Source organism: Monodon monoceros, unplaced genomic scaffold, assembly GCF_005190385.1.
Source record: "Monodon monoceros isolate NGI ecotype Baffin Bay Population unplaced genomic scaffold, NGI_Narwhal_1 Super_Scaffold_16, whole genome shotgun sequence".
Taxonomy (NCBI): domain Eukaryota; kingdom Metazoa; phylum Chordata; class Mammalia; order Artiodactyla; family Monodontidae; genus Monodon; species Monodon monoceros.
Window position 1 is genome coordinate 101901402 of NW_021703772.1, and position 14560 is coordinate 101915961.

A 14560-nucleotide genomic window follows, 5' to 3' on the forward strand; every position below is an offset into this window, starting at 1 on the left:
AGCTGATACCTGAGAAGTGCTTAAAACAGAGGCAGACACACGTTACACGGAGTGGAAATTGGGAATGTTGGTCGTTACTGCGTTTTTCCCGCCCTAAATTCCTTGCTCGCCCGAATCCCAGGGCATCGACCTTGGCCACAGTGTTCATGGTTTCCTTTCCATCCACACCAGGTCTTGACCAATAAAAGTCACCTCTGGATCGAGGAGGAAGTCTGGCGGATGGAGATCTACCTGTCCGTGGGAGTGCTGGCCCTCGGCACGCTGTCTCTGCTGGCTGTCACCTCACTGCCATCCATCGCAAACTCACTCAACTGGAGGGAGTTCAGCTTTGTTCAGGTAAAGTAGTTCTGTCTCTGCTGGTGAGCCTCAGCGTGGCCCTGGCCCTGCCTCTCCTGTGCAAGCACCTTCCCACCCACGCACCGCCTGGGCTTTCGTAATCTGTGCAACAGAACCGCTCACTCAGGTGCCCGGGCCTCCCCAAGCCTGGCAGGCTCACCCAAGTCTCCTGATAAAGGGGCTGCCTGGGATGAGCTCATCCTCGTGACACCGGGAGATGCCAGATTTAGGCATGTGTAAAATTCAGACAGCAGAATGCTGAACCCTGGACTACACATTCTCAGTATCTACAATTCTTGGGCTTCCCAAACAAAATCCCATAATACGTAGTCACTGGACGTGTCACTGATCTGTCTGGGCAGTCAGTGAGCCCTTGGGTGAGCCGAACTGCCCAGCCAGCACCCTCAGCTGAACCCGGCCCTGTTGTTTCCTTTAACCTCTTGATTCATGCAGAGTGGATGGGAGGTGAGATTAGGACCTTCAGTTTCTAGGAAATAAAACACAGCATTTCCCAAAGGACACCATTCATATTAAAAAGGACACGTAGAGTCAAACAAATCTGGGAGGGCTTCCCTGGTGGCGCAGTGGTTGAGAGTCCGCCTGCCGATGCAGGGGACACGAGTTCGTGCCCCGGTCCGGGAGGCTCCCACATGTCGCGGAGCGGCTGGGCCCGTGAGCCATGGTCACTGAGCCTGCGCGTCTGGAGCCTGTGCTCCACAACGGGAGAGGCCGCAACAGTGAGAGCCCCGCGTACCGCAAAAAATAAAAAAAAATAAAATAAATCTGGGAAAAGATTTGCTTCCCGCTCAGCGAGTCACAATGCACTTTCACAAGTCACAATGCACAAGCAAGCAAACCTTGTTAAGCAGACTTATTTCAGTATTGGCGTCCTCCCCCCACCCCCGTTTTTCTTTCACTGTCTACACTCCACAGAACACACTTTGGAAGATGCTACTAGTGGCAAAGGTTCTTCATGCATTTATTCATTCAGTGTTTATTGAACACATACTGCATGCCCAGCGTCATGCTAGATTAGACCTGGGATGCAAGAGGCAACGAGACGGGTATAGCCACGCTTTAATTATAAGGACCACTGGGGCAGGGACATTTTTTACATTCCTTTGGCATCTCCCACTGTTCTCCACACAGAGCACGTGCTCAGCCCCCAGGTGCTGGCAGATTAACTCATCCCCTCCATTGATGGGTGCTGACTAATACTGGGTTCTGCCATCCATACGGTATCAGGGCAGGGAACAGATATCACACCCACCCCCGATGTCAACAAAAACTCTGTCCCATCTCTTCTCGGTGCAGCAAGGACACAGTATGGGATTCCAAGAGGGACACCAACAGGGCAGCGCTCTTATGTAATCCAAATTAATTATCCCTCATTGGGGATGCATGTGTACCCTAGAACAAAACAGAGTTGTGGGTTTTTTGGGGTTTTTTTTAAGTGTGTCTGTTTCTGAATCTCACTGGCTCTGCTCATCTCGGAAGGTCTCTGGAGGTGTGCTCAGGCCTGACACATGCCGGCAAAAGGGGGAAGAAAGAATTTTATTTTTCTGCCACTAATCCTCACGTGTCGCACACCCAAATCTGGGATTTTCGTGTTCCTGCCTGGAGTATGCTGGGGTGCATAGTTTATCCACAACTAAAACAGACTGCAGTTCGCTCCCCTCACCGGAAAGTTGCTCCCTTAAGCAGCTGTAGATTACAAGCTCCAGCTCCAGCTGCCAGAGAAAGCCGGGGAATTTGTTTTTGTTAGCAAAAGCTGACCGGGACTCAGCAGCTGTTCTACTTTACATACTGAAGAGTTGAAATACAAATAGGAAAGTCCTTCTGCTGCTGCAAGAAGAGGGGGGTGGAAAGCCGAGAGATGGGTAGAAAGACAGGGTTTTACGTGAGGAAATCAAATGCCCACATTCTGTCCACAAATGCTCTATCTCCCTGGAGTGCTGATACAGAGGAGGAACCGGCACATCCCAGCTCTGTAACCATTAGCAGATCACGTGCGCTCCCCGAGCCTCACTTTACACTCTTGTAAAATGGAGTTAGTTCCCTACAGATGTGTTGTGAGCCACTGTGCAAGATTACGTGTAAAAGAAAAATACAAAGCAATTTGCTGTGATTCTCGGGGCATGTAGCCACATTTCCATGATCTCTGACTAAGCCACCCATTTCTGAGTCAGTAGGAGGCAGCAAGAGACAGGCAAGAGACTCCCACCCAGAGCCGCAGAATGGTCTGGGGCAGTGTTTGCAAACTGCAGTTGACACTTGTTGGTGGGTTATGAAATCAATTTTGGGGACCACAACAAGCTTTTTTTGCGGTACGCGGGCCTCTCACTGTTGTGGCCTCTCCCGTTGCGGAGCACAGTTTCCGGATGCGCAGACTCAGCGGCCATGGCTCACGGGCCCAGCCGCTCCGCGGCACGTGGGATCTTCGCGGACCGGGGCACGAACCCGTGTCCCCTGCATCGGCAGGCGGACTCTCAACCACTGCGCCACCAGGGAAGCCCACAACAAGCTTTTTAAACATGAAATAGAGTAGAACGTCTCCAAAAATGTCAGAGTTCTTTACACATTCTAAGCATAGACATTTTTTCAGTTGTATCAATTCAGTAGTTATATATACATATGTGGGCATACTTCATTGTGTACCGGGCAGTAATGAACATGTGATTCTTAATGTGAGCCGCCATCGGAAAGTTTGAAGTCACGGAGCTCTTGGAGAAATGCAGATACCCAGGACTACCCTTGACCTGTGGACTCAGATGCCCGGGGTCGGCTCTGGAGTCTATTTTTATAGGCTCCTTGGGTGACTTAAGTGCACGTGATGCAGTATGTGACAATCTCTGGGGTGGGGGACGCAGGCTATGGAGCCAGCAGACCTGGGTTTCAGTCCCAAGACCACCACTTACCAGCCCTGCACCACTAGACAGCTCCTTAGCGTCTCCAAGCACCTGCATCCTGACTTGTCTGTATCCACCTCCTGTAGTCACTGGGAGGATTTGTGCTGAGGACATGTATACATGCACCCAATAGTGGCTGTACAGGTTTTGAGGTGAGCTGCAACCTTCTCCTGTAAGGTGAGCGCTGCTTTAGAACAAGGAACTACCTGGACCCCATTTCCTTTCCCAGCCACGAATGACTGTGACAGGTCACCAGGGCTTAGAAAGTGGCTGTGGAGACACCGTGGTTCTCAGTGGGCCTGGCCTGACCCCTGGGTCTGTAATGATTTATTGAGCTAGAAAGCCATCAAAACAGGGTGTGGATTCCACAGACGTGACTTGTGCTTACGTGTATCCTTTTGTTCCTGAGGCTGTTTTCGAAGTTTTTAATTTGGGGTTTTGTTTGTCTGGGTGTTTTTGTTCCTACTGTTTTGGTTTGGTTTCGGCTGTGCTAACTGCTCCGAATTAAGCCAGTTAAACATTCTTAGATTGCCAACTACCCAGGTCGGTGCAGCTCCGCTGGACAGAGAAATTAGTGTTCGGCTCTTAGCACCTTGGTTCTGCCCCATCATTAGAGGAGCTTCCTGTGGCCTTGCCCACTCCTGCCACCTGCCTGAGATAATAACAGAGGCCTGTTCTGACCCCAGCTTTGTGAGCAATTGTCCAAAGCCCCTTCCCGCCACGGTAATGGATCACCACCAGCAGCCACCAACAACCTGGCTGTTTCTGTTTTGCTAACAAGCTTACATATAATAAAAATGGCCCTAGCTTGTTGTGGGCGTTATTAATTGCCCCGTGAGGATGCCTCCTTTTCTTTTGGCTTCCTTTGACTGTTCTGGGATTTTTTAAATTGTTCCCAAGGAGAGAGAGTTTTAGGGAAACAAACTTGCTGGACTCATCCAGGCTTCCCATTGGGATTGGAAAGTCAGAAGGCCCTTTGTTACTGGCTGGTCTTTGGGGCCTCCTGCCATCTGGAATCACCATGGGATTCTGGATGGCAAAGGGAAGAGGTTATATGGGCAGGAGAAGGTCTTCATACTCTCCCAGGGCAGGTCTTGTTTGCCCAGCACAATCCATCACTCTCCAGATTAGGGCAGGGGACAGTGGTGAACATGAGCCAAACACTGGAGCCCCAGGGCATGTCACTGAGGGAGGTGCTAAGGCCTTCCTGGGGCCACCAGGACTCAGTTCCCAGGCCTGGGTGGCTTCTCAGTGCTGCAGCATCTGGGAGAGCTTCACGATGCAGAGTGTGAGCCCGTTCAGGCCCTCGATGGGTCTTCGTCTAAGGAACAGAAAGGACCGGGTCCACCCCAATCAAATAGCCTGGGCAGAGGGACCTTGAAGACTTCTGAACCTGAAGTTAGAAGGGCTCAGGTGATAAGAGTCTCCTAAATTAGTGGTTCTTAGTCCTGTCTGCATGTCAGCCTCATCTCTGAGCTTATAAAAGCTACCATGCCTGAGCTCCAATCCCTATCCAATTTAATCCGATTTTCTGGGACCGGCGCCTGGGCATTAAGATTTTCCCTATGCTCCCCAGATGATTTTACCACGTAGCCAGATTTGAAAACCACGCCTCAGGCCGCTAAACTCTCAGGGGTAAAAAGGCACATCCCAGCCATCTCAGCAAAGCCCAGTAAATTCGCCTGAGTGAGGGGAGCAACAGTTTGGGACTTGGAAGCTGGTGGGGGAATAAAAAGGTGGTTGTCAGGCTAGTTCAAGATTTATTCCTGATGGTCAATGCTGGGGCCTTTCCTTCCCCCAATTTTTTTTTTTTTTTTTTTTTTGCGGTACACGGACCTCTCACTGTTGTGGCCTCTCCTGTTGCGGAGCACAGGCTCCGGACGCGCAGGCTCAGTGGCCATGGCTCACGGGCCCAGCCGCTCCGCGGCACGTGGGATCTTCCCGGACCGGGGCACGAACCCACGTCCCCTGCATCGGCAGGCGGACTCTCAACCACTGCGCCACCAGGGAAGCCCCCCAATTTTTTTTTTATTGTGGTAAAGTAACATAACAAAAGTTATCACCTTAACCATTTTGAAGTGTGCGGTTCAGTAATATTAAGTATATTCACTTTGTTGTGCAATCATCACCACCATCTATCTCCAGAGCTCTTTTCATCTTGCAGAACTGAAATGCTGTCCCCGTTAAACACTAACTCCCCATTGCTCTCCTCTCCCAGCCTCTGGCAGTTACCATTCTACATTCTGGCCCAGGGATGTTTACTACCTCCTACAGGCACCTTATATAAGTGGAATTATCCAGTACTTGTCTTTTTGTGACTGGCCTATTTCACTTAGCATGATGCCCATATTGTAGCATGTGACAGAAGTTTATTCTTATTTAAGGCTGAATAGTATTCCATTGTATAGAGATACTACATTTTGCTCATCTATCTGTCAGGGGACACTGGGGTTGCTTCTACATTTGAGCTATTATGAATAATGCTGCTGTGAACATGGGTGTATAAATAACTCTTCAAGACCCTGCTTTCAGTTATTTGGGGTGTATGCCAGAAGTGGGATTGCTGGAGCACATGGTGATTGTATTTTTAATTCACTGAGGATCCTCCATTGCCATTTTCCATAGTAGCTGTGCCCTTCTACATCCCCACTAGCAGTGCATAAGGGTTTTAATTTCTCCACATCTGCGCCAACACTGGTTTTCTTGTTTTCTTAATAGTAGCCATCCTAATGGGTGTGAAGTGATTTTGATTTGCATTTCCCTAACGATGAGCGATGTTGAGCATCTCTTCATGTGTTTATTGGCCATTCATATATCTTCTTTGGAGAAATTTCTATTCAAGTCCTTTGCCTGTTTTTGAGTTGGGTTGTTTGTTTTTGTTGTTGTTGACTTTAAGAGTTCTCTATACAGTCTGGATATTAATCCCCAGTATTTTCTCAATGCTGGGGACTTTTTTAACCCCAGTCTTCATTTTCAATAGATCAGAACTTAGAAAAAGTTGGTGTGGTTCAGAAGTTGCTACGAGATTTGGAATCTTGATAGACACGTCTGGAGGTGACAAGGATTTGGTTACACGTGACTCACAGTCAAAGAGGCTTCCATCTGGGGGCTGACCGTTTGCACATGACACGTGAAGTAGCCGTGGATAGGAGCATAGAGCCAACCATGGCCTTTCCCAACAGGCTGTGCTGAGCCAGGAAGTTGTTAAGGATGTAATAAATATATCCTTAAGTGGTCACAAAGCCAAAGAGAACCAGAGATGGCGGCTAGGAAGGATAGAGACTGGGGATCTTTTAGCAGCTATTATTTTGTTTAGGGTCAAAAATGTTATCCTTGTGCACCTGTCTATGAACTTGTATGTATAGCCATTACTATTTTTAGTAAAAGCATTACAAACAATTCTTCTGAACCATGTTCTTCCACTTACTGAGGTTCACCACCCTGGTGTTTATACTGGAGAAGGTGTAAGCAACAAAGCACCCCCCATGCTAGGGAGGAGTGAGAATGAGACATGGTAGCAGAATCAGACCCACTTAGAGCCGTGTCTGGGGGGAGTGCAAGCAAGACAGTGTCCCTCAGCCAAGCCCCTGGATTGATGCTGACAAGCTGGGCTGGAAGGAAATCCAGGAGGCCTGATTACAGTTTCTCTATGGAAAGCTCAAAACCAACCCGTAAAGAGCACCCTGAGGTATCGTCATGCTGCCACGTTTCAATTAAACCTTTGCAGTGTCTCGTTGGAGAAAATGCAGATGTGTGCATCGCTTGATGGGTCACTGCTATCTTCATTCCTTGTGTAATAAACACAGGTCTCTCCCACCCGGAATCTCTTGGTGCCCTGTGCCCCTCCTCTCGACCCTCAACGAAGTCCTAACCCTGGCTGCCCTCTGCTCTGCACCGCTGCCTGCCAGGTCTGGGGGCTGGAGAATGCTGCATCTATACAGCACTTTCCCTACAATTCTGACTTTACTTTTGTAATCACTTCCTTCTCACTGAGGCTAATTAAGCAACTTGCCGAGGGTCACAGTGTCAGTTGAGACTAGCGCCAACAGTAGAATCCGGAAGGCATCATTTGTAGTTTGCAAGAAACCCTACGTGCAAAAGATTCCCAGAGGCTAGAGTTACAGATCATCACTTCCTGGCTATTTTCACATCACACTTCCCATAGAAAGTCATGATTGTATAGCACATGGGGTGACAAGGAGCTGCTCATGGCTGGAAGTGACCCACAAAAGCCCACACCTGGCTCAAGGGGCAAGATGCTCTGCCGCACGACGGCTTGGACCATTTCCATTTGGATCTGTGGTGGTCTTGATCTCCCCAGCATCACTAATCTCCTTCCGGACAGGAGAGTAATCCTGGCGGGGTTTGTACCTGGGGTGTTCATAGCTCAGAGCATGGGCAGGAGGTGAGGGACCAGCACCCACAGAAAGCATCTTTGTGATGCTGTGTGCTTGATATACAGTGTCAGGACAACTAGCCTGCAAGCCCTTGTGAGTCACCTTCACTATTGGTGCCAAATCCATGTGCCAAGTAAATTTTTCCTTTGTGCTTATCTTTAAACCAACTTAAGATCTACTCACTTTTTACCTGGCCGTATCTTGTGCCAAATATTATCTGTGAAATTATGATTTTGATATGCTAGCAGACACATTACTCTGTACACATGAAAAGATACACAAAACTAGTAACATGTTTTTAAACTTCTTTAAATTTAATTACATCTTAAGAACTCTGGCAGCCACCAGAGTTATGAATAATACAGTTTGGGGAAAAGCATTGGGTTTTTTTGTTTCTGTTTTTTAATAAATTTATTTATTTATTTATTTTTGGCTGCATTGGGTCTCTGTTGCTTCTGGGTCTTTGTTGCTGCGTGCGGGCTTTCTCTAGTTGCGGCGAGCGGGGGCTACTCTTCGTTGAGGTGCACGGGCTTCTCATTGTGGTGGCTTCTCTTGTTGCGGAGCACGGGCTCTAGACACGCGGGCTCAGTAGTTGTGGTACGAGGGCTTAGTAGTTGTGGCACACAGGCTCAGTTGCTCCGTGGCATGTGGGATCCTCCCGGACCAGGGCTCGAACCCATGTTCTCTGCATTGGCAGGCGGATTCTGCACCACCAGGGAAGTCCCCAAGCATTGTTATTTTATAGAATCCTTATGAATCAATGAATCCTTATATACTTTGACGTATGAGCATTGTTCTCTTGGGGAAACTGAGGCTCAGAGAGTTTAGACAGTAATAAGATCACCCAGAGAGTGAGTGACGGGGCTGGGATTTGAACACAGAGCCCTACTAAAGCTGCCCTCCTTCCTTCCCCTCTGCCAAATAAGCAGACGAGCCATTGGTAGGATCGCTGTGTCCGTCCTCACCCTGACCCTCATTCTAGCCTTCTTTTCTCCGGCAGTCCACTCTGGGCTTTGTGAGCCTGGTGCTGAGCACCCTGCACACGCTCACCTACGGCTGGACCCGCGCCTTTGAGGAGAGTCGCTACAAGTTCTACCTGCCCCCCACCTTCACACTAACACTGCTGGTGCCCTGTGTTGTCATCCTGGCCAAAGGCCTGTTTCTCCTGCCCTGCTTCAGCCGCAGACTCTCCAAGATCCGGAGGGGCTGGGAGAAGGATGGCGCCGTCAAGTTCACACTGCCAGTGGGCTGCGCCCTGGCACAGAAGACAAGCCATGTGTGAGGTGCCTGCACCCAGCTCCGGAAGCCAGACACAGGCAAGACAGTGCCCAGAGTCTCTCAGGACTTCTCGCCTTGATCATGCAGGACAACAGAATTACACACGGATTGGTGGGTTGAGGTCTGAATTCCTGGGACGTGTGTGGTAATATTCAGAATGACACACCTGTGTGTGATATGTATGTCCATATGTATTTCATATATATAACAGGATTTGCAATTATACTTACTTAGCTAAAAAGTTGAGTCCCTGAGATTTCAACCTGTAGATTTAAAAGCAAGTGTCAGATGTTAGGAGAACAGCAGCTCATACTACTGTGACATTTACAGAGAGATGCACAGACTTTTTGCACAGAAAAGGCAGTGAGAGGCTTGCACTTTGGTGGCTTCCATCCAGTTGTGCACCTCCCCGCCTGCCCCTTTTTGCTACTTTCCCAAGGCTTTTGCAGAACTGGGGCTCCAAGGTGGCAGGACAGACAGGAGCTCTGCCTGGAGCCCAATTTGGGTGCACAGGGCTGACGAGTCACCAGTGAGCAGGGGGTGCAGCTCCTTCTTTGGCTGCAGCAGGAGGCCAGGCGGGATTGAGGGCACTGGGGGTGAGCCTGTGTCTGTCCTGGGTGCCGCCTGAAGGTCCATCCTTTGCCAAGGTTGGGGGATCGGAAGGGGGAGGGATTGGATCTGAGCGTGCTCCCCCTAATTCTCCCGGAGCTGGGAGATCTTCTTCTGAAAGTCAGAAGTCACCACGGCAGCTGCAAATTGATCCTCCTGTGGGAGTGTTGAAGTCACCTCCTTGCCAGAACCACTAATGAACCCTGTCTTGAGAACAAGTGTAATTTCTTTCCTTCCTTTAAGTTGGTGATGCCCGTTCTTTAAACCGCTGTGCCTTCTCACCTTGTAAATCATTAGTTTGAATGTCTCCCAGGAAGGCCTAGAGCAGACCCTTTAAAAGTTGGTTCAGGGGGAGGGGAAAACAAGACCCAGAGCGCTGAGCATGACAGCACCGCCCTTCTTGGGACCCCATCCAGAGGGCTGAAGGATGGATTGTCCTCACTGAACTGGTTCTGTGGAACCAGTAGAAATACCTTCTGCTGCTACTGGGCAGAGAGCCTGCCTTCCAAGCACCCTGAAAACCACACTGGCTCCAAGTTCCTCCTAGTGCAGGCTTATGTTTCAAAATAGCTGGAAGGGTCTTTTCCTCCAAAGCCACAAATTTGAAACACTGCTGCTCCAAAGCACAAGAGGCTGCAGGACGTGTATCCTTGAATCACATGCCATCCCTCACTGATTCATACTGAAACTGTTTTTTATTTCCCCTGTAGAGAGAATCAGCTGTTCTCAGCTGAGCCCCCAGCCCATGGCAGAATCAGGATGATGTGTCATCTTTGAACACAGAGGGGCGCGGCCCTGATGGAGGACATCAGTGAGACGTACCCAGGATGGGGGTGTTGGTCACGCTTATATTCTTAGGTCTCCGGGGCCAGAGGGCATCTTAGGATGGAATAGAGTCAGCTGGCAAAAGCTGACCCAAGAGCGCCACAGTAGGGGATGCTCCTGCCTCCCCACAGAGACTGCACTAGCTCATGGCTGTGAAGCACATTAGGGTCCTTTAGCGAAAAGGGAAAAGAGCCAAGTGCAAGCATATCTCATTGGGCCAGTGACTGATGGAGGCGAGGCAGTGCAGGCAAAGCTGCCTGCTTCCTGCAGATGTGTTCCATCTGCAGCTCAAAGGCTGAGCGGCACAAGCTTGCCTCCCAGGTGGGCCCTGATGGAGTGGCAGCCTTGGCCTCAGAGAGGCTTGCTGGAAGGGAGGCGGGCAAAGCAGACATGTCAGCATTTGCTTGACAAAATGGGGGCCCATCAATTTCCTGCTGATAGGAAGCAGGGAGAACATGGGCAGCTGGGATCCACCAAGGATTATCAACCCTGGTCAGTATTGGCTGCCCTTTTTCTCTGGCCCTCCCCAGGCCCAGGATGTTTCCTTATACCAAAGATGCTGACACAGAGCCAAGTTTAATGTGCTCCCTTCCCTTCCCCGCTCACCCCCTGCCGCAGGTGCTCCTCAGGAGGGGACAGGTGCAGCAGAGGACCTGGCCACCCCCAAACTGGACAGTCAGCTCATGAGAGGCAGGGTGGGCTGTGTGCTTGGTCTTGACCTGGTGTCTGCTGCTGTCCCCTACCTCATCAGGCAGCTGGCAACAGCACCCCCATGAGAGCAAGTCACTGCCTTACAGCCTGGGAAATTCTATGTGCCTCTGGGTACAAAAGTGCCTGAACCAAAGTGCTCTGGAAACCCTAAATGCCATGGTCTGAGGTTGAACGTTTAAAATCTATGCTATTGGAACTGTTTGTGTATTTTGTTTTTACCTTGTAGAGCTTGTCGGAGAAGCAGCAAAAATAAACACCTAACTTCCCGTGAATTTCAGGCTTTTATTTCTGTTGCACTGATCACCTGCCCATTCATTCATTTGTTGGCCTGGTGAGCCTTCTGATTGGAGTTTGCTCTGAGTCAGGTAGCGTGCAAAGTGAGCACAGAATGATCTGGGCTAGAGCTCACCTCTGAGGAAGGGACATGCAGACCTGCAGAGACAAGGCCAGTAAGGATATGGACGAGATCCAGGTGACGAAGTGCCAGGATATGTGAAAGGAGTACCAGGAAGGCTTCCTGGAGGGAGCAATAGTGTCTGTGCTGTGATCTGAAGGCTGTGGCTTTAATGTAGGTTAGAGCAGCAGTGCCTCTCGAACTATCATGGGCACAGGAGTTGCATAAGGATCTTGTTCAAACACAGGTTTGGATTCATGGGTCAGGGATGAGGCCCAGAGACTGTGCATCTCTAATAAGTTCCCAGGTTACACACATGGTATTGATCCTCAGACAGAGTAACAAGGGCTTAGACAGCTTCCTTTGTCTCTGCTGTGCTATAGTCTATGGCCCACAGACCAGTGCATCTCTGCCCCATTAAGCTTCCTCTGGACTCTGGTTCCCTGGCTGCCCTGGTGAGATATGCCTCTGTATACTGCTGATGCTGCTGCAAGCCCCTTGTTCTCTTAAAGGCAGAGGGAGAAAACACTCCACCAGAGCCACAGCCTTGCACTCTGTGTGCTCCATGTAGGATGCCTCCAGGTAGACCCACACATCAGCCCTGGGTCCATCAGGAAAACAGGAACTCTTCACAGAACACCCACCTGTCATGCAGTCAGTTGCTTTTCTACTGAAGCAACCAGAAATGCCGTACTGTACTGGGAAATAAGAAGGAAACCTACATTCAGAAAGCAGTCTAGTGACTAAAAACCATTTCTTGGGAACAATAACCAAAAGATGGCTTTGCCATTTTGAGCCCATGAAAAAGAGTTTTCCAAAATAAGAAACATGGCCAGAAAAACACTTCACAACAAATAATTTTCAAAAAGAAAAAAACAAATCTTGTGCTTGAAGGTTTGTTTTTCTACTCTGCATCCTCCCAAGCATAATGCTGGAAGAGTTAAGTTTAAAAAGAAATGATAAAATCAATGAAAAAGTATCCATTATTTTGGTAGTTCACATAAGAACTAAAGATCAACCAAAATAACTCATATTAGTTAAAGAGAAGAATTATCATTCAGCTACTTGAAAAGCTGAATCTGTTTCAAAAGCGATGAAGGGGGACCCTTGGAAGTACAGAAGCCCACTTGCCCTGGATCTCTTTAGAAAGAGGAAGTTGGCATCACTAGAGCAGAAACTCTCAATCCCACCAGACTAGCACCAACTTTTTCTAACAAATATGTTGAAAATTCCTTTCTACTAACCTAAGACGAAATTCAGAAATAATATAACCTACTTATGTGTGTAGTTTTTTTAATCAATATAAGGTCTTGATTCAAATATAAAGTATAAATAAATCCAAAATCTAATTTACACTAACATGCATATAATACTAATAATGAGTAGTAATTATTATAAGTAATAATCTTACAATAAATAAGTTGGTATTGAGAGAAATACAGCGATATTCAACTAAACACTGTTGACCCTCTTTATAAATGACATTTTAAAATAAAGGCTAAAGAAGTGTAAGTGTGTGTGCGCTCACGTGAGTGTGTGAAACAGTGTTGAATCCTATGGAGAAGTCAAGTAGGGTGAAGACCAGTAAATGTCCACAGAATTTGAAATATGGAAACTTTAGGGTAAGAATTTCAATGGAATGTTGGGGATAAAATCAAGATTGGGAATGAGTGAGAAGTAAGGAAATGGAGGCTAGTTCTAGATACTCTTTTGAGATTTGGCTGTGAAATGGGGGAAGAGAGGATTGTAGATATAGGGGGTTAGAAGGAGAGCTGATTATTTTTTTTCCCATGGTTCTGACCTGAACCTGTTTTAAATGTTTCTGGAAAAGAACAAGATGACCTGGAGTGGTTGAAGATGAGCGAGAGAGAGAGAGAGAGAGAGAGAGATCAAAGTCCTAGAAGGTATGGGAAGAGATGAGGTCCAGAGAACAGGTGGCTTTAGCGAGGAGTGCCAGCTTGTCTTTTAAAATTAGGAGAAAAGAATAGGGGCCAATGAGGGAAGGATTTACTCCTGGTGATGTAAGGTGTGGAAGTTCTCTTCTGATGATGTCTATACCCTTTGTAGAAAAGTAGTCAATGCCATCTGTTGAGAGTGACAGGGAAGGAAGTTGTTTTGGCCCTGAGGGTTGAAGAGGGAGGAGAAGTTTAAAAGTAATTGTTGGAGAAAGTGAAAGAGGACCTGACCAGAGAAACATGGTAAGATTAACCTAAAAAAAACACCTTGTTTAGAACAGTTTTTGTCTAAGATGAAACATACTAATTGTGTTTCTTGGAGAGTGTGCAAAGTAGAATTTTTGTTCAGTTAAATTCTATTTTCCCCCACCAATTTCTGTAATAGTTCCAGACAGTTTATCTTAGTTCACTTTGATCTCCAATAGTTACTCAAAATGCTTTGGCTTCATTTTTGCTTTCTCTGTTCAGAAATGAACAGTCGTAAATGGAACCTTTGATGTACCTGGCAACCAAAAGCTTCCACTGCTAATTCTCCCATAAAGTGAATAATCAACCCCTTGTTTATTGAGTGTTGATTTTATTTATTGGATCAGAAACCTAGCTTATTTCTATAATATCCATCATATGCAGAGCCTACTCTTGAAAATCTAATTTTACCCAACAGTTGAAACTTTTCCCCAACTAAAGAATTTATTAGGGCTTAACTTCCTGAAGAGTCTATCTGTTATAAAGCAACTAGTTCCTGGACAAAAAAACAAAACAAAACATACTTTTTAATACACTGCTGAACTCTCAGGAGGTAAGAGAAATCACCAGGCAGAAAATAAATGGGAATACACATGCACATGCAAATAAATGAACAAAACAATGCTCTCCGTGGCTCCTGGCAGAAGCAAATTTAAGTCCTTTCTGGAGAAAAGCAAACTCAGTTCAGATTAACCAAATAGGAACTCAGTATCTAAGATCCACAAACCACAGGGGAGAATCAGCAGAAACACAGCTCCAAGGAAAAGAATTATCAAAATAAAATAATGATATACTAAATATCTAAGGAATTAAAAAGTAGAGTCATGAAAATAAGTAAGCAATGAGACACTGTGAAAGGACCAGGCATGATGAAAAATAGAACCTTCAGAAATGAAAAAC

General features: G+C 47.5%; 1 protein-coding gene across 3 annotated transcripts in view; it reads left to right on the forward strand.

Moving 5' to 3' along the window:
* STEAP3 (STEAP3 metalloreductase) overlaps positions 1-11330 on the forward strand; it is a 48024-nt gene extending 36694 nt beyond the window's left edge. Inside the window, exons 4-5 of one of the 3 annotated variants that reach the window (XM_029226066.1) lie at positions 172-336; positions 8643-9174. In XM_029226066.1, coding sequence (XP_029081899.1) covers positions 172-336; positions 8643-8924 — 447 coding nt within the window. In that variant the 3' untranslated portion in view covers positions 8925-9174. Of the gene's footprint in view, positions 1-171; positions 337-8642 lie in introns of all 3 variants that reach the window. The other 2 variants (XM_029226065.1, XM_029226064.1) reach the window with 2 other exon arrangements.
* The last annotated feature ends 3230 nt before the right edge of the window (positions 11331-14560 follow it).